We start from the raw sequence: 24,304 nt of genomic DNA on the forward strand, positions 1-24,304 counted from the left end.
AAGCTAACTCTCACTCACTCACGGCTTCACCCGCGTGGAGTAGTCGCAGGTCATTACAAAGGAGTGCGTTATCCTGGCAAAATGTCTCCTTTCAAAAATCTAATGATGCAGTTTAGTTCGAGCCCTATCTGGTAATGTGGAGTGCATTACCGCAGCAAAATTTTTATAAATGTTGTGCTTTAGAGTCGAGAGTATAGCAGATAATTAGTCCATCGTGAGCAGAAATTTGTCCACTAATAGCAAAATTCGTTCAAATTATAGTTTTGAAGTGATTAGGAAAAAACAGATTTTGCTGGGGTAATGTTTGAAACATTACCCTGGCAAAATTTTTTTTTGAAAGTCGTTCTATCCCGGAATCAAATACATGGATAGATAGCTTTTGTTGCGTAGTAATTTGTCCACGAATAGCAAAATTTGTTCGTGTTCCGGTTTTCAAGTTATTCAGAATTTTGCTGGGGTAATGTTTTGTGATGTCCCAGATCTCGTAAATGGCTCAACGCAGAAGTTTGAAAAAAATACCAATGATAGACCTTGATATGTCCAAATTAGTTCAAGCATTAGTCATTGATTTGAATGATAAACACCAGTGTAATTAAATGATTTCGAAAATCAGATAAAACGGATTTGTGAGTAAACCAGTACTCTTACAATCGAATAAAAAGGTGTAGCATGTACCCTTGGTACACCTTTATAACCACAGTAAATATAAATGATGTGGCTTTGCGTAAAAGAGAGATTTCAAGAAATTTAATTTATTTTAACAGTCTTACTTTCGTGGCCGAATACGCAATTCCCTTATAACAAGGGAACATGGCATACAATGGACAAATTAAAATGTTCCTTGAATAAGCTATCCTGTTAATTTCAGCTTTATATTACGACTTAAAAGAAAGTTATTGAACTGCAAAAAATATCAGGAATTCTTCTATAAGCCAACCAAATTATAAAGGTTACAGAAAAGCGATCACTCCATACATACAGGTATACTTCGCAAATTAGTAGCTTAGCTGTCAATGTTTTGGACAGTTATGTGGAATATTGTAATTCGTGCAAACGATTTCTAAATATTAAATTTCTAATCAGTCTCCATCGTCCTTCCACCATGCGTTTTTTTTTCAAAAATAAAGTCTAAAGTCTGTAGCTAAAGGTCTACGCTGCAAGATGGAAGAATCTTCTAACCAAAAAGATGGCAGATGCAGCAGATGTCAACGGATTTAAAACTGGAGTTCATGTGACTCCTTGTAGACTTGAGTGTCTAGAGCGTCCCTTCCTCCACCATGCGTAAAAATTTTCACAAAAATACTGTCTAAGGTCTGTAGGTAAAGATCTACGCTGCAAGATGGAAGAATCTTCTAGCCAAAAAGATGGCAGATGCAGCAGATGTCAACGGATTTAAAACTGGAGTTCATGTGACTCCTTGTAGACTTGAGTGTATAGAGCGTCCCTTCCTCCACCATGCGTAAGAATTTTCACAAAAATACTGTCTACGGTCTGTAGGTAAAGGTCTACGCTGCAAGATGGAAGAATCTTCTAGCCAAAAAGATAGCAGATGCAGCAGATGTCAACGGATTTAAAACTGGAGTTCATGTGACTCCTTGTAGACTTGAGTGTCTAGAGCGTCCCTTCCTCCACCATGCGTAAAAATTTTCACAAAAATACTGTCTAAGGTCTGTAGGTAAAGGTCTACGCTGCAAGATGGAAGAATCTTCTAGCCAAAAAGATGGCAGATGCAGCAGATGTCATCGGATTTAAAAATGGAGTTCATGTGACTCCTTGTAGACTTGAGTGTCTAGAGCGTCCCTTCCTCCACCATGCGTAAACATTTTCACAAAAATACTGTCTAAGGTCTGTAGGTAAAGGTCTACGCTACAAGATGGAAGAATCTTCTAGCCAAAAAGATGACAGATGCAGCAGATGTCAACGGATTTAAAACTGGAGTTCATGTGACTCCTTGTAGACTTGAGTGTCTAGAGCGTCCCTTCCTCCACCATGCGTAAGAATTTTCACAAAAATACTGTCTATGATCTGTAGGTAAAGGTCTACGCTGCAAGATGGAAGAATCTTCTAGCCAAAAAGATGACAGATGCAGCAGATGTCAACGGATTTAAAACTGGAGTTCATGTGACTCCTTGTAGACTTGAGTGCTAGAGCGTCCCTTCCTCCACCATGCGTAAGAATTTTCACAAAAATACTGTCTATGATCTGTAGGTAAAGGTCTACGCTGCAAGATGGAAGAATCTTCTAGCCAAAAAGATGGCAGATGCAGCAGATGTCAACGGATTTAAAACTGGAGTTCATGTGACTCCTTGTAGACTTGAGTGACTAGAGCGTCCCTTCCTCCACCATGCGTAAGAATTTTCACAAAAATACTGTCTAAGGTCTGTAGCTAAAGGTCTACGCTGCAAGATGGAAGAATCTTCTAACCAAAAAGATGGCAGATGCAGCAGATGTCAACGGATTTAAAACTGGAGTTCATGTGACTCCTTGTAGACTTGAGTGTCTAGAGCGTCCCTTCCTCCACCATGCGTAAAAATTTTCACAAAAATACTGTCTAAGGTCTGTAGGTAAAGATCTACGCTGCAAGATGGAAGAATCTTCTAGCCAAAAAGATGGCAGATGCAGCAGATGTCAACGGATTTAAAACTGGAGTTCATGTGACTCCTTGTAGACTTGAGTGTATAGAGCGTCCCTTCCTCCACCATGCGTAAGAATTTTCACAAAAATACTGTCTACGGTCTGTAGGTAAAGGTCTACGCTGCAAGATGGAAGAATCTTCTAGCCAAAAAGATAGCAGATGCAGCAGATGTCAACGGATTTAAAACTGGAGTTCATGTGACTCCTTGTAGACTTGAGTGTCTAGAGCGTCCCTTCCTCCACCATGCGTAAAAATTTTCACAAAAATACTGTCTAAGGTCTGTAGGTAAAGGTCTACGCTGCAAGATGGAAGAATCTTCTAGCCAAAAAGATGGCAGATGCAGCAGATGTCATCGGATTTAAAAATGGAGTTCATGTGACTCCTTGTAGACTTGAGTGTCTAGAGCGTCCCTTCCTCCACCATGCGTAAACATTTTCACAAAAATACTGTCTAAGGTCTGTAGGTAAAGGTCTACGCTACAAGATGGAAGAATCTTCTAGCCAAAAAGATGACAGATGCAGCAGATGTCAACGGATTTAAAACTGGAGTTCATGTGACTCCTTGTAGACTTGAGTGTCTAGAGCGTCCCTTCCTCCACCATGCGTAAGAATTTTCACAAAAATACTGTCTTATGATCTGTAGGTAAAGGTCTACGCTGCAAGATGGAAGAATCTTCTAGCCAAAAAGATGACAGATGCAGCAGATGTCAACGGATTTAAAACTGGAGTTCATGTGACTCCTTGTAGACTTGAGTGTCTAGAGCGTCCCTTCCTCCACCATGCGTAAGAATTTTCACAAAAATACTGTCTATGATCTGTAGGTAAAGGTCTACGCTGCAAGATGGAAGAATCTTCTAGCCAAAAAGATGACAGATGCAGCAGATGTCAACGGATTTAAAACTGGAGTTCATGTGACTCCTTGTAGACTTGAGTGTCTAGAGCGTCCCTTCCTCCACCATGCGTAAGAATTTTCACAAAAAAACTGTCTATGATCTGTAGGTAAAGGTCTACGCTGCAAGATGGAAGAATCTTCTAGCCAAAAAGATGGCAGATGCAGCAGATGTCAACGGATTTAAAACTGGAGTTCATGTGACTCCTTGTAGACTTGAGTGACTAGAGCGTCCCTTCCTCCACCATGCGTAAGAATTTTCACAAAAATACTGTCTAAGGTCTGTAGCTAAAGGTCTACGCTGCAAGATGGAAGAATCTTCTAACCAAAAAGATGGCAGATGCAGCAGATGTCAACGGATTTAAAACTGGAGTTCATGTGACTCCTTGTAGACTTGAGTGACTAGAGCGTCCCTTCCTCCACCATGCGTAAGAATTTTCACAAAAATACTGTCTAAGGTCTGTAGCTAAAGGTCTACGCTGCAAGATGGAAGAATCTTCTAACCAAAAAGATGGCAGATGCAGCAGATGTCAACGGATTTAAAACTGGAGTTCATGTGACTCCTTGTAGACTTGAGTGTCTAGAGCGTCCCTTCCTCCACCATGCGTAAGAATGTTTCAAAAATACTGTCTAAGGTATGTAGTAAAAGTCTAAGCTGCGAGATAGAAGAATCTTTTAGTCAAAAAGATGGCAGATGCAGCATATTATATCAACGGATTTAAGACTGGACTGGCACCACCTTGCAATGTCATCCTCTCATTGTTATCTGTAATGTAAATTATTTTTAAAATGTATTTAAAAAATAAAATGTTCGTTTTATTATTTCAATAATCTGACCTCTCAACTCAACACAACACCTTTGTTCGCAACTGTACTGACGAAAGCTCGATATCATACCGTTGATTTAAGATGGCAAGCCTTATGTATGGAACGGTCGCTTTTTTGTGACCTTTATAATTTGGTCGGCTTATAGAAGAATTCCTGATATTTTTTTGCAGTCCGATAACTTTCTTATAAGCCGTAATATAAAGCTGAAATTAACAGGATAGCTTATTCAAGGAACATTTTAATTTGTCCATTGTATGCCATGTTCCCTTGTTATAAGGGAATTGCGTATTTGGCCACGAAAGTAAGACTGTTAAAATAAATTAAATTTCTTGAAATCTCTCTTTTGCGCAAAGCCACATCATTTATATTTACTGTGGTTATAAAGGTGTACCAAGGGTACATGCTACACCTTTTTATTCGATTGTAAGAGTACTGGTTAACTCACAAATCCGTTTTATCTGATTTTCGAAATCATTTAATTACACTGGTGTTTATCATTCAAATCAATGACTAATGCTTGAACTAATTTGGACATATCAAGGTCTATAATTGGTATTTTTTTCAAACTTCTGCGTTGAGCCATTTACGAGATCTGGGACATCACAAAACATTACCCCAGCAAAATTCTGAATAACTTGAGAACCGGAACACGAACAAATTTTGCTATTCGTGGACAAATTACTACGCAACAAAATCTATCTATCCATGTATTAGGTTCCGGGATAGAACGACTTTCAAAAAAAAATTTTGCTGGGGTAACGTTTCAAACATTACCCCAGCAAAATCTGTTTTTTCCTAATAACTTTAAATTTGCTATTAGTGGACAAATTTCTGCTCACGATGGACTAATTATCTGCTATACTCCCGACTCTCTAAAGCACAAAATTTATAAAAATTTTGCTGCGGTAATGCACTCGGTAATGTGCCCGAAGGAAATTTTAAATTGAGACCTCAGCCGTTCCAGCAATATTCAAGAAAAACTGATTCTGCCAGGATAACGTTATCCTGGCTACATCATTTTTACCTGTTGGGTGTAGGTGGATGAAAAGTACCTACACCATTAGATAGCTTACATTCGAGCTAGCAAGTCGTGAACATCCCGTCGTTCATCGTCCGCCTGGACTCGGGCAAACGTCGACTTCTCGCTGAAATCTCCGTTCGGCGGCGGCCGCCCGGGCCGCGTCAAGCGCAAGGGGCAGGCGGGCGGCGGACGAGGAGGAAGACTGATTAAAGACCAGTTTATAAACTATGATTGCGTTTTATTTACTACGAGGTTTACTGTAGAACAAAGGAATATCAATGTGTACCTACTTAAAATTATTACAAATCCTATTGTATTTTATCTGAAGCTAGTTCTCTCTCTACAAACAGGTCAATACAAAGTTATTGATTCTGATGAGGGTTTCATCAAAATCCGTTAACAATAATGTGGCTTTCTATTTTTCTATTGATGAAAGAATTTTTAAAATCTGTTCAGTAGAATCCGAGATTACCCCTTACAATTTAACAAATACAAACACAATTTTACACCTCTATACTTAGATTATATTAGTATAGATAGATTATTAGGTAGGTTAACATATACCTATTTACAATATAACTCCGGATAGGTACCTATCATAAACTAATATAAATGCGAAAGTAACTGCCTGTCTTGCTTTCACGCCTAAGCACTGAACCGATTTTGATAAAATAAAAGTTTTTATACAGTAATAAATTTATTCTTATTCTTCTTATGTGAAGCAGCAGCAAATCGAACGCATAGCGTTGAATAGAGCTCCGTGATTGGTTCGTGTGTCACCCTGTGCGTCCACGCACACTGAGACCTCATAATAATGTTTGTGAATACGGGCGTAAAACTGCATGGCATGCAGTGCTTGGTCAATCGCCAAGTACAACCTCTGATAAGCTTAACATCCAGTCTTAAAAAAATTAAAGGATGTTGAAATAGTAACAGTCCTCCGTGGTTGAGGATTCCGGGTGAAGCTCGCTTCCACCTTCGGCCTGATCATCACTTACCATCAGGTGAGATACAGGCCAAGAGCTTCCTCGTTGTGGATAAAAAAAGGTACATAATTTCTGTTATACGAAATTATAAATTCATTGGTAGAGAATTTTTTCGAACGAGTGATCAGTTTTGCCAATCGCACTAGACAAGAAGATCAAGAAGTCGTACTTAAGTCCTACTTTGGACAAGTGATTTATTGGAGACCAGTCACAAATAACAATAGGTTACAACACTTACAACGTAGCTATAAGTAAGAAGATGAAACACTTTATTACCAACGAGACAACACAGTTTAGTCGGTCTTATCACTCACTGTGAAGCGATCTCTACCAGACAACCTATGGAGGCATAGGCGTACCCAGGGGGAAGCAGGAATGGGCAGGTACTAGGCCAGAAACTAGGTATGACTTATCGCCCCCAGGGCAGAAGCTGGGGTATTTCCATGGAGACTTGGAGAGGAAGGGAGGGTGGGTTTTTTATTTTTTATTTATTGAATGAACCACAAACAAGTTTACAATAAACTTAAACTAAAACTTATATGAAAAAAGAAACTTAACAATTGTAAACTCAACACCGATGGTTACATTTTACATGGTCACATTTTGGTGTGCTCAATAGATCGAGACAGTATTTCACTCAGGCCCATCGTCTGCAACTTTAAAGGCGCAGGTTTGGCCTCATATGGAATACTGTTCTCATCTTTGGGCAAGTACGCCCCAGTACCAGCTTCTCCCTCTAGACAGCATTGAACGGAGAGCAGCTTGAATTGTTGACTGCCAGGATATTTCGGATCGGCTTCACCCCTTGGCGCTGCGTAGAGATGTATGCTCACTATGCATCTTCTATCTATCGCATGTATCACGGGGAGTGCTCCGAAGAATTGTCCGGACTTATTCCTGCCTTCACTTTTCGCCATCGATCTACCCGACAACACTTCCATCCATCACTTAGATGGTTGGCAGTCCACAACAGTACGTTTTTCTAGAATCTTCCTGCCCCGTACAACCAAACTGTGGAATGGACTGTCGTTTGCGGTGTTTCCGGACCGATAAAGTACGACCTGCAAGCTTTCGAAAAGAGAGCGTATCTTCACCTTAAAGGCCGGCAACGCACCTGTAAAGCCCCTGGGACTACGGGTGTCTATGGGCGACGGTAATCACTTACATTCAGGTGATCCGTCTGCTCTTTGGCCTCCTGTCACATAAAAAAATATTTTTAAAGCATACTTAGTTCCCTAATACTTGCTCCACAATCGATTTGATAGCAACTTCCAGTGACACAGGACGCTTTATCACTCGCCAAAAACAACACGACCTCGGCTACATCTTTGCCGCATGCTACTTTTCCTAAAGGACTCGCCGACTCCAGTGTGGAATAAAATAAGTCGTCAGCTTCTTCGTTAAGTCCCGCATTTTTCATTAATGCCGTTTTCACTGGCCCGGGATTCACAGCGTTGACTCGAACACCTTTGGGCCCAAACTCAACGGCGGCGCATTTGGTGAACATATCCACCGCCGCTTTAGACATGCAATAAGCCGTCATCATGGACACAGGCATGGAAGACAGCATGCTGGATATGTTAACGACGTTTCCCTTGGCTTGTATCAAATGCGGCATGGCCAGGTCCGTCAAACGAAAAGGTCCCCACAGGTTTGTTCGTACGACTTCCTCGAATGCGTCGATGCCGGCTTCGATACTTCTCAGAACCATGATCCCCGCGTTGTTCACGAGCACATCGAGCCTTCCAAAATGGGCGAGAGTTTTGTTGACAATCTGCTCAACGTCGTCCTGCACACACAGATCCGCGGCAATGACCAAAGGTTCCGATGTGAAATCTTTGCACGAGTTCGCGACTTTCATCAGGTTGCCAACGTTTCTTCCGACCAGCGCGAGCTTGGCGGACGCCTTCGCGAACAGCAGGGCACACTCGGCGCCGATGCCAGAGCTGGCACCGGTAATTAGTTACAACAACTTTGTTATTGAAGTCCATTATTATCTTTATAGTGGCTTTGAGAAAAAAACTGAATAATTATAGGTAACTAATTTAAAAATTCTAATAATTTATAGTTAGTAAAATTAACGTCAACAAACTATGTACTTAATGTTATTTATGAGATGTCTGGTCCTAGCTTATATACTTTAAGTCAAAGTCAAAGTCAAAATTTCTTTATTTGTTTAGACTAATAAATAGTTCTTACAAATCGTCATATGCTCTTAAGGAGCCTCTACATGTCTCATAATCTTTTTACCCTACCAGCGCTTCGAGACCAACATTTGGCAAGTGCTGAGAAGAAGCGCCGCAACAAACTCAGTCACCACTGTCTGCCGGTTAATATAAATAAATAGAAATAGTAGTAGTAGGTACATTCGATTCAGGAGCAGTTCACTGAATTTACCATGCATTCTTGTATGGTGTATCATAAGAATGGGTATACAAGATTGCGTGGTATATTAAACAAGGTAGTGACGTGCTAATATCTAGACTTACATATTAAGGTACTAGTAGAAATGACTCGCATACATAAATTTGAATAACTTGGATTGACCAGTCCCCGAAAGCAGAGTAGGAGGTAGGTACCTATTGTGTAAATAAATAGATTATGAATATTCGAATTTTAAGTGCCTTATTAGTTATCATACCTAGTTTCAATGCTTGGGTTTTTATATGTTACGTACCTACTTATTGTGATGATATTTTACGGATACGTTGGACACTTGGATTACTGTTTTATACATTTTAATTTTAATAATTTCACAAGAGACGGCACAATAAACCTTGGACATTTTCACACAGAGCCATCAGCCATCTAGCCCCAAAGCCAAAGTAAGCAATTATATGCTTGTGTTATGGGTGCTCGGATATACTTACCACACTAGCTAGTATTATATTATCTGTGTTACCACTTATACAATGTGTCGTCACCCGTGTCCGTTCCGACCGTTAGGGCGCAGTAAATGATCAATTTTATCGACAAATCCACTGGAATAAAACATTTTTATGCCTACTATTAAAAAATTACAGCTACTTATTTTAATATTGTTAGTTTCTGAGTCCGGGTGGATTCATTTATTTAGCAAAATCTACCGATGTACAGGACCTATAAGTGTAAAGGTGAGTTCGTTCGACAGCTAAAAAAGTAAGCAATAAGTTGACATCAAAAAGTTTACCAAAAACACCCATTTAAATATTTTAGAAACACTTGAAACGTAAAAAGTACAGTTTTTTTATGCTTCTTTTTAAATTCAATGTTACTAGACCGTGAACTTACCTTTTTTTTCCATTTTTTAGATGCACTAAGTCATTACCTAAAAACTGATATTAATGGCTTAGCTTTAAAAGTTTAATCAACTACTTAATCTAGGTGTTATGATTAATTGAACATGACTCTATCAAACGCGAATTCATCCCGATAATAGGTGGCCCTATTTTAAAAAGTGGAAAAAAGGTATGTTCACGGTCTAGTTTTTTTTTATACGATTGAAAATTTTAAAAACATGCATCAAATAGCACCCAGACCCGTCACAGAAATTAAAATTCATCATTTCAATTTCTGCCCGACCGGGAATCGAACCGGGACCTCTCGGCATAATAGTCCGTTCTGAACCACTACACCAAATAGCCGACAATACAGTGTGAGTCACGTTAAAGTGTACATATGAAAATAGATGAAACTAGACCTATTTTTATCGACAAAAAAGAGGTCAAAAATTTTTGAGATTTTTTTTAAATTTTTTATACAATTTTTTTTCTTCCAATTACTTATTGTAAAGGAAACGTAATAACTTTTAAACTAAGCGGTATATCCTGATAAAATAAAAACAGTAATACTGCTAAATAACAGGCGATACTAAAAAAATACATAAAATACACAAAAAAGGCCAACAAATAATAAAAAATTATACTTTTTGATAAAAATCTGCTTTTAAATTCGTGTTTTTTTGGTTATTTGATATATTTCTCCAAAAAATGCCCCTATAACCGGTGGTTTTTATTACTTTGTATTATTCTCTATCGTATTACCTTCGTAAAACCAAAAATCGCATGTCTCTATCCCTATCACAACGTTTGCAATGATCGTTTGAACTAAGCCTCTCCGGGCGCGCCATTCAACGCTTCGTTAACAACGAAACTGAAAATGGCTCTAGATTTGTAATTTTGATAAAGACAAGTTAGATTTCAAATAAAAAGAAAAGATTTCGAAGTAAAATAAGCATTTTAGTTAAAATTAAAATTATCTCTACCTGTAGCAGAGAAAAATGTGGTGGCAGTAGGCCTTTGTTCAAACGATCACAGCAAATGTTGTGATAGGGATACAGACATGCGATTTTTTGTTTTACAAAGATAATACGATAGAGAATAATACAAAGTAATAAAAACCACATGTTATAGGGGCATTTTTTGGAGAAATTTATCAAATAACCAAAAAAACACGAATTTAAAAGCAGATTTTTTTCAAAAGTATTATTTTTTATTATTTCTTGGCATTTTTTGTGTATTTTATGTATTTTTTAGTATCGCCTGTTATTTAGCATTATTACTGTTTTTATTTTATCAGGATATACCGCTTAGTTTAAAAGTTATTACGTTTTCTTTACAATAAGTAATTGGAAGAAAAAAAATTGAATAAAAAATTAAAAAAAAATCTCCAAAAATTTTTTACCACTTTTTTGTCGATAAAAATAGGTCTAGTTTCATCTATTTTCATATGTACACTTTAACGTGACTCACACTGTACAGTCGGTCATCATTATGAAGCGATCTCTACCAGACAACCTATGGACAGTTGTTTAAAATTTAATTTTAAAGCATACTTAGTTCTCTAATACTTGCTCCGCAATCGATTTGATAGCAACTTCCAGTGACACAGGACGCTTTATCACTCGCCAAAAACAACACGACCTCGGCTACATCTTTGCCGCATGCTACTTTTCCTAAAGGACTCGCCGACTCCAGTGTGGAATAAAATAAGTCGTTAGCTTCTTCGTTAAGTCCCGCATTTTTCATTAACGCCGTTTTCACTGGCCCGGGATTCACAGCGTTGACTCGAACACCTTTGGGCCCAAACTCGACGGCGGCGCATTTGGTGAACATATCCACCGCCGCTTTAGACATGCAATAAGCCGTCATCATGGACACAGGCATGGAAGACAGCATGCTGGATATGTTAACGACGTTTCCCTTGGCTTGTATCAAATGCGGCATGGCCAGGTCCGTCAAAAGAAAAGGTCCCCACAGGTTTGTTCGTACGACTTCCTCGAATGCGTCGATGCCGGCTTCGATACTTCTCAGAACCATGATCCCCGCGTTGTTCACGAGCACATCGAGCCTTCCGAAATGGGCGAGAGTTTTGTTGACAATCTGCTCAACGTCGTCCTGCACACACAGATCCGCGGCAATGACCAAAGGTTCCGATGTGAAGTCTTTGCACGAGTTCGCGACTTTCATCAGGTTGCCAACGTTTCTTCCGACCAGCGCGAGCTTGGCGGACGCCTTCGCGAACAGCAGGGCACACTCGGCGCCGATGCCAGAGCTGGCACCGGTAATTACAACAACTTTGTTATTGAAGTCCATTATATTTATAGTGGCTTTGAGAAAAATAACTTTATAATAGGATTGACAACTAGGTAAGTAAGTACGAGTATAGGTGTAAAATTAACGGTGCAATGTTAAATGAGATGTCTGGCCATAGCTTTTATAGTAATACCCAAGTAAGTAGGTATTACTTACGGATTTGCTGAGGATGAGGAAGTGACTTCGTAAATAACACCATAGGGTCAAACCTCCAAATATCGACCATAATATAGGCGTCGTTGAAGTAACAATACCTCCTAACTGCATTATTTTTTTTGGTTTATAGGAGGTAGTAAAAATACGAAAATATATACATATGTTGCGCGTATACCTAGCAGCTATTTCCACAGACAGAGTTTTATTGCTTCTAAAAAGAAATATCAGTTGGAGAAAATTTTCGAATAAAAAAATCATTTTAAGCCTATTAAGTATTAAGAAAATAGATTTCTTAAAAACCATGCATGCAAATGAACTAAATATAATAGAACTCCCATTTTAAATGTTTGGTGTTTGGTGGAATATGAAATTAAGAAAGCTTTCGACTAGACCTTTAAAGATCGTCTTAGTATGCGCGCCGCGATAAGCGTTTATCGCGCCTAATGGATATAATATCGATATAATATCGACTTTTTATCTTTAAACATTTTTACGTCTAAATAGGTAAATTACCTACATTGATAACATTTAAGGGAGGCATTCAGTAAGTTCAGCAGTGGACGTCCTGTACTCTTGTGGCTGAAATAATGATGATAATGATTTGATGAATCAGTCAGCGGTATCCAGCCTCCAGAGTCATAAATCACAACCTTTACGTTGCAGCAAGACGAGCCCGTAACAGAACACTTAGGCCCAGAACAGACGGTGAAACGCAACTGCAACGAAACTGCAACTTTCTGATGATTCTGATGAATGAAACTGAAACTGAAAGTTTCAAACTGGTCGCGTCATGTGTGGTCTCTCAACGGACGCTATGGCAGAAACTTAGATGCAACTCAAAAGTAACTAGCAGTTGCAGTTGCGTTTCACCGTCTGTTCTGGGCCATAATATCCAAATGCGCATTTTCTCACATAGATGAATTCGCGCAAGTATACCTCAATCAAATCCGAAGGTTGGGGACATCTTCACTCTTACTGTTTAATCGTATTTGTTTAATTCATTTTCACATCTGTTAATGTCAGAGTCAATACTCACAATCGGTATATGTAGGAGTATTACATTACTTTTGGTGTGTCTTTTCTAAATAATGTTATCTATACTTATAATAATAAATCTGTAGAGAGGTCAATTCTGTACATGTAATATATATTTTCAAAATAACTATCAGGGGGTGATTAGTGATCGATACTGATGCCAAAAATGCAATCAGTAAAATTTTAGTCTGTCTGTCTGTCTGTATGTTCCTTATAGAAACAAAAACTAATCGACGGATTTTAACGAAACTTGGTACAATTATTCTTCATACTCCTGGGCAGGTTATAGTATACTTAGGAATTCCCACGGGAACGGGAATTAGCGGGAAAATCCTTTTGTATGAAAAATCTAAACCGCTTAAGTTAGACGCTTGAAATTTGGCATGCAGGTACCTTAGTAAACTTAAAGCTTAGTTACAACAGGATATTGCAAAATTCCCACGGGAGCGGGAGATAGCGGGAAAAAACATTTGTATGAAAAAATCTAAACCGCGTAAGATAGATGAAGGGGGTAAAACGAGATCCACGCGTACGAAGTCGCGGGCGGCCGCTAGTCTCTAATAAACTATTATTCGTAATAGATAAGAAGAATATTAAATTGTACTTACAAATTACTAGCTAAATAAAATAAAAATAAAATAAAAAATCATTTATTTTCAGAAAAAAGTAGACCATAGTTTGGTTAGTAACAATTTGAACTAAAATAATGCCCGTTTTCACCATAAATCCCTAATTTTGAAGATAATTTTGAAATTCCTGTTACCATAGGTGTAATAGCAAGAATAGTTAGGAGGAGGAGGAGGATAGGAGTAAGTAATAGTTCCGTTTGTGGTTCCGTTAAACTAAGAGCGTCGGTCAAAACCAGTTTTGGCTGATTTTTGCAGTTAGAAGTGGTTTTGACCGATTATGAGTTCTGACTGTAACATTAGGTAATATTCTGGTTTTGCTAGGTTTTTGCATTTATGTGCTAAATAAATTCAAATAATCATAAATGAACGTCGGTAGGTATATTTATTAAGTCTCTATCTTCCTAGTTAGGGGCCATTCATTTATTATTATTTTACTAGCTTTTGCCCGCGGCTTCACCCGCATGAAATTTAGTTTGTCACAGATTGTCATAAATTATAGCCTAATATGTTATTCTGGGTTATAAACAATAATACTGTAAAGTTTCATCAAAATCCGTTCAGTAGTTTTTGCGTGAAAGAGTAACAAACATCCACACAAACTTTCGCATTTTAATATTAGTAGGATTATAGGTACAGCTTCTGCCCGCGGCTTCACCCGCGTGAAGTTTGTCACAGATTGTCATAAATCATAACCTATGTTATTCTGGGTTATAAACACAGAACATTTCTATGTTCTGTGGTTATAAACAATAATACTATAAAGTTTTATCAAAATCCGTTCAGTAGTTTTGCGTCAAAGAATAACAAACATCCATACAAACTTTCATATAATATTAGTAGGAGGATTCGTTGCCTGCTGCTGTTTTTCCCGAAGATATAGCCTTTTCAAGGCGAGAGTGAATAGGCACTTACAGGGCAGATATGTACCATCCTGACTGCATCCCACTTAACATCAGGTGCGATTGTGGTCAAATATCTGCCTTGTTATGCATAAAAAAAAGTAGGAAGACTGTTTTCGCTAGGTTTTTACCCCCTCCCCCCTATTATAGAAAAAATAAGAATAGGCCGACCCCCTCCCCCTTGTTTAAATATATTACGTGGGTGAATATCAACAAACTCGTTTTTTGCCTAATTCCGGTGGCGAATTTTTATTTCCACTTTCCAAAACTTTTTTGTGGCAGATATAGTAGTAAATTACTTGCATTATTCAATGTTAAGGTAGAGATCAAAATATTCTTAATACTTCTCGAGTTTGAAATGTTAGTTTGAAATTATCGAGAGCCACCGAAATTTTATTTGAGCCACCGGGATTAAGAACCAATCCATCGAAATTGATTTATACAGCGAAATTAAGAATATTATGGACGATTGTCTAAAATTACTTATTTATTTGTAATCAATTAAGTATTATTTTATTTTATTTTGTTTTATTCAGAAAACAAACAGCTTACAAATATATAAATTGCATAGATACAGTGTAGTTGGTCAATTATTATTATCCAGTAATGATGTTTATAAATTGGTAACAATATTCAGGCCCATGATGTGACCCTAGAAAAGCCATGTGTGTCGTAAGAGGCGACTAAGGAATCAAAATACTGGAGGATGGGCTGCAGCATCTTTCCAGGTATTATACTACCATACTGCAACTACCAACCAGCCTGCAAAGCATGGTGATAACGGCAAAAACCCTCCATAGAGAACAAATCCAAAACTTTCTGACTCTAGTCGCCTGCAGCCCCGTTGTTCTAAACTCATCACAAAGACATCATGCATGACCCTCAAACCCAGAAACCAACTCTATTCCCGGGAGGGCGACCAACTGCCTCAGGTTGGTGTTAGGTTTATCTTCCATAAGTAAAAATGTTGGTCCAGGCTAGCCAATTTTCGCACATAGAAGAATGCCGAATAAAAGAAGCTCGAAAGATGTCGATTGATGAAGTTTAAGCCACGACCAGTGCCAATCCAGCTCCAAAACCCCACGAATTTTCAGCTCGAGTGGCAGAATAGATTGCAACCTACGAGGCTACGAAAATTTTAGCTGTTTCAGGAATGATCTCATCTGTTTTTAAGATTCTGCTTAGTATCGATGTTTAAATAGCTATCCAAGTCCTCACTCTAATACAAAGTGTATTATAGAGGCGATTATGTGTAATAAATCAAAAGTATGTATTTACGAGGATCAAATTTAATATACTACGTTGAATAACGAGGATAGCAGAACCGTTTTGGTAAATGCCTAAGCTGCTAGAAGAGATTAAGAACTAGTAATTAGGCTGAAAATCGAGATTATCCCGACACTTTAGCGAAGATATCTTAGACTTTAGCTTGAGCGAGATTAGAATGCCCTGTTAAAAACAACAAGGTATGTACCAGGAGATGATGAAATCACAACTGAGCTTATGAAATTAAATGGAATGCTAATACTAAAGTCCCCTTAAATACCACCATGTTTAGTGGCCCAGAACCCAAAAAAATAAGGCATGGAGGTGGTAATCTGGAATCACATGGACGTCGGCGATGGTCCAGAGTCAGGTGAGACCTCCTGCTTCGGGCTTTATCGCTTTTTCCTGAAATATGACTGTCTATCGCTATCCGACATTCAGTATCCCAGACAACCTCATTTTCGGAAAGACGTTCTATGTAATGCTGCGTCAAATTATGCAGAAGACTGATACTATATTCAGTCATTATTCTTGACCATTTTGTACTATAAGAAAACCTTCTTCGATTCGGTCGAGACCTGGGCTGTGCTACAGTCTCTTTAATGGCGCCAAATTGACTGTTGATACATGCAACTTCTGAAGTAGGTACTTGTATGATAACTTCATCATATCAGCCCGCCTCCAAGATCAGAACTCGAAACTTATCTGGTTGCTCCGAGAATTAAGACAGGGAGACACCATAATCTCTTAAAGTCTTCACTACCTCCCACTTAGAGGTTTTCAAGCTTCTGAGCTAGAGCGAGCTCAGTATCAAGACAACTCCGATTCACTGACGATATTGTAGTTATGGCTGAGACCTTAGTAGACCTAGGTACAATGCTCCAGAGCCAATAAGACCAATTCTGGCAATAGGTTCGCCACCGGAGCCACCGAAATTGCGCCACCGGAATTAAAAAACTGTTACAAAATTCAAATTATAAAGAAAACTATAATTCTGATCAATAATTTCTGTATGTAGATACAACAAAATACCAAACTTTAATCATGTAAAAGAATCGTTTAGCATCTAAATAAGTAGCTTTCACTCATACACTTGACAGCGGAATTGAAAAATTTTGTATTCCTATGCCATTGATACAAATGTTTACGTGTCTACTGGAAAAACAAAACCACAAGTCGCAAGTCTTTATAGCCCGATCAGGAGGACACAGCTGAGTGATGCAGGGAAGAACAACTCTACGTCTCTCAAAGCTTCTTTGGAGAAGTAAGAGAGTGTCAAAATTGAGCCACTGTAATTGCTTTTTTTCGTGGGACAATTTTGAAAGGCTATTTATAACACTTAAATTATGAAATATGACATTTCTTTTATATCATTTGGAAGACTTATTTAATGTATTTTATGACTATATTATTCTTAAATTACTAGAATCCCCGAGAAAGAAGGAATAACACAATTTATGTGTAGAAATAGAGTCAGGACACGCCACCGCTATTAGATTTTGGGTCTTTGGAAAATTTTTCAGCACATAAAATAACTACCTATTGTCCTGAAAACTTTGCTATCATGTAAAACGCTATTTAAACTATATACAGAAAAAAATTCGTTGCTCTAGTTACATTTCTCCCATCGATTCTCAGCTCCGCCGCGTAAAAAACGTGCTAGGGATATTCACCCACGTAAGAATCTAGATCCATCCGATCCAATATACCACTGGTATTTGTTTTAACGGTCATTCTCACGATTAGGCGTTCTCAGCCTAATTACCATATTATTTTTGAAATTTGACTTAATTGACTTTTTTTTTTTTTATGTGATAGGAGGCAAACGAGCAGACGGATCACCTGATGGTAAGTGATTACCGTCGCCCATAGACACCCGCAGACCCAGGGGCGTTACAGGTGCGTTGCCGGCCTTTAAGGTAAAGATACGCTCTCCTCTTGAAAGCTTGCAGGTCGTATCCGTCCGGAAACACCGCAGACGACAGTCCATTCCACAGTTTGGTTGTACGGGGCAGGAAGTTTCTAGAGAAACGTACTGTACTTAAACGCATTTAAATATAAAACACATGAAAAGTACGAATTTAACAATCGTAAAGGCGTCAAATTATTCAAAGCGGTTTTCGCGTAAATGAGATTCAAAAATTGTATGGTCACGGTAATTAGATAAGGCTAATACTTAATCTAACGGTACCTAATTAGAAAATATATGTAAAATAGCAAAAAAACAACATCATGCATTGATAAATTTGTACACAAATAATAGCGTCATATAAAAAGCTGTAGGTACTCTTAATAACCCTTTGCAAAAAGAAAAACGCTAATTTCTATTATTTATTGTATCATAATATTTTCAGTATACTGCAAGAATCGAGGCTATAACAGGAACACTTAGTTTCAGCAAGAAGGGGCTATGTGTAGGGCATGCATTATTCGTTCGATATTGGTATTCGAATATTTCGAATACTAAAATTTATGGTATTCGAATACTTCGAATAAAACGATTTTTTCGAATACTGCTTTTTTCAAAATAATGTAAATTAAAAGAAACACTTTTTTGTCTATAATCATTTTAATAAGGATCAATTTGGTTAATATACAATCATCTAACTTCAATATCTATGTACTTGAAAAAAAAAACGCTGCTATCGAAGGTATTTGAAAAAATACTGTTCAAACGAATGAAGCCCCAGATCGGTGATCTGATATACCTGAACACCAATTTGGTTTCCGGGAAAGACACTCCACAACTGAACAGGTCTACAGAACCATAAACATCATCTCAGAAGCACTAGAAAAGAAACGATACTGCTCAGCTGCGTTCTTAGACATAAGTCAAGCCTTCGACAAGGTCTGGCATAGAGGGCTCTTGTACAAACTGAAACAGAACCTCCCATGCCCGTTCTACGAAATACTTAGGTCGTATTTTAAAGATTTGCTTTGAAGTCAGATCTGGAGACTCTTGTTCTGCCCTATGCAACATAACGTCCGGGATACCCCAGGGTAGTGTCTTAGGGCCCGTGCTATACCTATTGTTTACCGCAGACCTGCCAACAACTGCAAATACATTCACAGGAATCTTTGCTGACGACAATGTAACAATGGCAACACACGACGATCCAGTCACGGCCTCATTCTATCTCCAGGAAAGCCTGAAGGAAATGGAGAAATGGTACCATTCATGGCGTATTAAAGCGAATGGAGAAAAATCTGCATGTTCATGTAACCTTCACTCTCAGAAGAAACTCCTGCCCACCGGTTAAACTTAATGGTATCCAAATACCTCAGGCTGAGCTGCTGAGGACGTTAGGTAACTGGGCTTGCACTTGGACCGCAGGCAGCAGGCTAACCTGGAGAAAGCATATATGGACAAAGAGGAAGCACCTAGATGCCAAACTAAGAAACATGATGTGGCTTGTCGGAGGCCAGTCACAGCTGAACACCACTAGCAAAATCATGGTCTACAAACCTATCTGGACCTACGGGATACAGCTGTGGGGAACAGCTGCCAGCCAACTCCAATCTCGACATAATCGAGCGCTTCCAGACTAAAGCCATACGTTTGATTTACCAAATCCCGTGGTATATCAGCAACAGGCTCATCTAGCCCACAGTCAGAGAGGAAATAAAGAGAAAGGATAAACTTTCAAATCATCCAAACTCATCAGACCAACAACTCATGACCATTGAAGGCTTCCTATTCAGCAGACTGCAAAGAGCTAGTGTCAAGAGTCTCCTTAGTAGATTCCAGGATAGTTGAGAAACCATGACCACTGAGGGCAACTGAGTCACTGGACTCCTGTTGATTTACTACAAACAAAAAATCTCATTACAACAGGAGAAAACTACACCATAACACTAGCACCATCGGAAACCATATGTCTGGCACTTTATTTTTCGCGAATATTGGTTGGCACTTGAAGGGATATCTGCGATTGCGCGCACTTGTCCATTCATCTAACCTTACCGCTAACTTCTTGCCCGCAGTTTTAATAGTTTTAAGTTTTGTTAAGTAGTTTGCGGTCAGATATTTTTACAAGTTTTTAATAGGAAAGGCGTATTCGTATTGTTCGAAAAGACCGAATAATTATGTAGATACTATTCGAATAATAAATGTGGCGAATATCCGAATAATATGGATATCCGGATATCCGAATTGCATGCCCTAGCTATGTGTCACATTTAAAATGAGAGCATTTAGCTGAATCAGAATCTGAATTTTGCAATTTGCTTTAAATGTGGTACAAACGATGGATACAGATAATGGATCAGGAAATTTGACTTTTTGGATATGCATATATCGAAAAATGTATTAATGATATTAGTGTTTTTTCCTCTTTTTAATCTATCTGTGATCAGCCATCACCCATTATCAGATTAAATTGAATTTGTAATAATGACAGTTCCAGCTCTGCATATCCCATGATTTGTCACCTCGATTCTTTTACAATAAGTTTTCAGATTGATGCTCTTTGCTTTTTCCTGAGCCTGAATGCAGAATTCTCAGAATTTAGAAGGGATGCAGCAAATACAGTGTGAGTCACGTTAAAGTGTACATATCAAAATAGATGAAACTAGACCCATGGACCTATAAAAAAAGGCGGACGGAACTCGCGCTACAACAAAACTGTGACGCAAAATTTTGGCGTTTGTCTATTGTGTGAGTGAATTTAGGGATGCCATGTTAGCCAAAACATTTTACCCATTTATTTTAAGAAAAACATAGATCGGCAGATGTTACTTGGAAATGTAGACAGAATTATTCCGTGCCATTTTAAAAGGATGAAAGGTGTATGCGTTGAGGTAGGCGCGAAATTTTCAATGTTCAAATTTTCTTACATTGTTTGCAAGTCAGTGTGTCAGGGTATGTACATAATGTTGATCAAAAATGATTCACGCAGTTACAAATTACGAATCTTGTGTACATTATAATCATAATCTTATGCATCATCAATATATTATTATTATCTCTGATAGATTTTTTTTAACATACAACCTGACACTGACTTGCAATCAATGTAAGAAAATTTGAATTTCGCAGTTCCACATTTTTGGGAAGGATCAAATTTGCCCATGAAAATATATCCCATTAAAACACAATTATTATGATAAATTATTTTATTGCCATAGTATGCGTAATACATAACTAAAAAGTCCTAAAATCATTATTAATTTCCCATATTTCGGGTAATTTTCCCACGTAAATAACTGAGAACACTGGTCTTTGACGTATTATTTTTTCGAGTGAATGACGTTTGATTTCAATTAATTTCAATATTTTAATGTCGGGAAATAAGTGATTGGATTATTATTTTGCCTGTGAAATGTGATTCCTTAATTTTTGTTTGTTCGAACAGAACGGTTTTTACACAATTTCATCACACAAGACATGTCGTATTCGTGTTGTTTTTTCGCTGCTTAAATGTGTCAACTGTGTGAAGTTTTCACTCGAAGTGGTGTAACAGGGTGTGAATGTGTGCGTGCCGGCCTGTACGTACAGGCAAGCTGGTGTATCCTAATGTCACAGTATTTTGTTGATGAGAATCCGTCCGACTTTTTTTATAGGTCCATGACTAGACCTATTTTTATCGACAAAAAAGAGGTCAAAAAATTTTTGAGATTTTTTTTTAATTTTTTATAGAATTTTTTTTCTTTCAATTACTTATTGTAAAGAAAACATAATAACTTTTAAACTAAGCGGTATATCTTGATACAATAAAAACAGTAACAATGTTAAATAACAGGCAATACTAAAAAAATACAGAAAATACACAAAAAAGGCCAACAAATAATAAAAAATTATACTTTTTGAAAAAAATCCGCTTAAAAATTCGTGTTTTTTTGGTTATTTGATAAATTTCTCCAAAAAATGCCCCTATAACAGGTAGTTTTTATTACTTTGTATTATTCTCTATCATATTACCTTCGTAAAACGAAAAATTGCATGTCTCTATCCCTATCACAACGTTTGCAATGATCGTTTGAACTAAGCCTCTCCGGGCGCGCCATTCAACGCTTCGTTAACAACAAAACTGAAAATGGCTCTAGATTTGTAATTTTGATAAAGACAAGTTAGATTTCAAATAAAAACAAAAGATTTCGAGGTAAATTAAACATTTTAGTTAAAATTAAAATTGTCTCTACCTGTAGCGGAGAATAATGTTGTTGCAGGCCTTTGTTCAAACGATCATAGCAAATGTTGTGATAGGGATAGAGACATGCGATTTTTGGTTTTACAAAGATAATACGATAGAAAATAATACAAAGTAATAAAAACCACCGGTTATAGGGGCATTTTTTGGAGAAATTTATAAAATAACCAAAAAAACACGAATTTTTAAGCAGATTTTTTTCAAAAAGTATCATTTTTTATTATTTGTTGGCATTTTTTGTGTATTCTATGTATTTTTTTAGTATCGCCTGTTATTTAGCATTATTACTGTTTTTATTTTATCAGGATATACCGCTTAGTTTAAAAGTTATTACGTTTTCTTTACAATAAGTAATTTGAAGAAAAAAAATTCTATAAAAAATTAAAAAAAAAACTCAAAAATTTTTTGACCTCTTTTTTGTCGATAAAAATAGGTCTAGTTTCATCTATTTTCATATGTACACTTTAACGTGACTCACACTGTATATTTCATGACGGTCTAGTCTTTGTTTGTAAGCTTTACAGGAATTTTCTACACCCTCTTTGACGTTTGGTATCACTTCAGTGGACTTTGTAAACCGGTCGATGCCATATGTCTACATGGGTCTTAGGATGCATTTGTATTTAGTTTGTTCTCCAAGATTCTTCTGCCCAGTATCCATTGCATATCACGAAGTTTTTTTTCTATGCATGCATAACAAAGCAGGTAGGATGCAGTCTAGGATGGTACAAAGTGCCTAAACACTCTCGTCTTGAAAAGGCCCATTGTTTGTTCATTTGTTCCCTTTTGTTCTTAATGTGATCACGCCAGGTAAGTGTTACTGTTGGACAATCTAATCTTCTTAGGGCAAAGTTAACATGGATAGATTTTAATGGTATTATATTAGAATTAATTAATGATTTAACATGTTAATATCAATTATTTAATAGTAAAAATAAATATCTGGTACGAGACATGTTTCACGCAGGGGACATCTCCTGGCCATCAGGAAGCCCCGATTTCACTCCAGCTAACTTCTTTTTGTGGGGGTTACCTTAGGGGTTAAAATATACTCTAAAATCCAACAACCATGCAGCAACTGAAGCTGAACATTCGTCATGAAATCGAATCTATTTCGAGGTAACTATAACGAAAGCTTTTCAAAATTTTGATGTCAGATTGGAAGAAAAGTCCGTAAAGTTGTTATGCGAAAGTCTAGGTATTTTATAATCATACTTATTCAATCGTGAGTGCAATTTGTAGGTAATAACTTCATACAACGGTGATTATAAATATATGGTAATTAGTACATGGAAATTAGAAAACGATAGTTTTTCTTCAAAATTTACAAAATCTCTAGGGTATGCAAATACTGTCTTACTACAACGTATGGAGGCCAAAGTATTGATTCTATTTAAATCAACAACGTGGATCTTCCTTCAAAAGTCTAGTTTAAAAATAAGGACATGGTAAATAGAAAAATTGAAAACCAAAGATATGGTAATTATACTCTTACGCAATTCATCGACGGTACGCCAACGCAATAGAAGTCTACTTGCTTACAGGTCATAGAACTAAGGGCTCGCGCCGCGCGCGTAAATGATGTGTCAAATATTATTATTTAGGCTTGTGTGCCCAAAAACAAAAAACGTCACGGGAATTAGGATTTTCGCTCGGACAAGCAGTTTTTTAATTCTAATTATTTACAGAATGGTTCTATTGAATAGATATTTTGCTATGGATAAGACAATCTTTTATACTCTTAAAAATGTTGAATGGAGTAAACCAAATCTTTACGACATAAAAATTACAGCCAACTTTTAACATTAAGTCGGTGTGCGGACGCATCACGGTAATTAGAGAACAGGGTTTCATGAAATTAATTTAGACACAAATACTTAAAATAAAGGCCTATGATTTAATGCACAACTGGATAGGGTTGTTAAGTAACATATAAAAATACTTGCATGTCTCTAATTTGTCATTTTTAACGATTTAACAGCCCGGACACGCAAAAACTAGCTCATCTGAGAATTGCCGTTAAATCTTTATTATTTTCTATTCCGAACGGATACCACTTTTAAACAAATACCAAAACAAGTTTGTAGGTATAAGGTACAGTCAGTAAAAAAAAACCTTTAGTATGTACATTTCCATAGACTGGGTTGACGACAAAAGTCACCCGTGCGCGAGCGCTTTGTCCAGCAGTAGGCGAATTAAAAATCAAAAGGGATTACCTGAGTAGTTAACAAAAGCGATA

The 24,304-nt window shown here is 37.5% G+C and overlaps 2 protein-coding genes across 2 annotated transcripts; both read right to left on the reverse strand.

Annotated features, from left to right (window-relative positions):
* Positions 1–6,954: 6,954 nt before the first annotated feature.
* LOC135080177 (uncharacterized oxidoreductase TM_0325-like) lies at positions 6,955–9,641 on the reverse strand. Its single transcript, XM_063974859.1, has 4 exons — positions 9,629–9,641; positions 9,261–9,339; positions 7,655–8,304; positions 6,955–7,094 (listed from the first exon to the last, which is right to left on the reverse strand). Exons 1-4 carry the CDS (start codon positions 9,639–9,641, stop codon positions 6,955–6,957), a joined length of 882 nt encoding a protein of 293 aa, XP_063830929.1.
* A 1,383-nt stretch (positions 9,642–11,024) lies between these two features.
* On the reverse strand, positions 11,025–12,011 carry LOC135079613 (uncharacterized oxidoreductase TM_0325-like). The gene has a single exon (XM_063974239.1). It carries the CDS (start codon positions 11,929–11,931, stop codon positions 11,161–11,163), a length of 771 nt encoding a protein of 256 aa, XP_063830309.1. The 5' UTR covers positions 11,932–12,011; the 3' UTR covers positions 11,025–11,160.
* Between the last annotated feature and the right edge of the window lie 12,293 nt (positions 12,012–24,304).

The sequence above is a fragment of the Ostrinia nubilalis genome, chromosome 17, assembly GCF_963855985.1.
Source record: "Ostrinia nubilalis chromosome 17, ilOstNubi1.1, whole genome shotgun sequence".
NCBI lineage: Eukaryota > Metazoa > Arthropoda > Insecta > Lepidoptera > Crambidae > Ostrinia > Ostrinia nubilalis.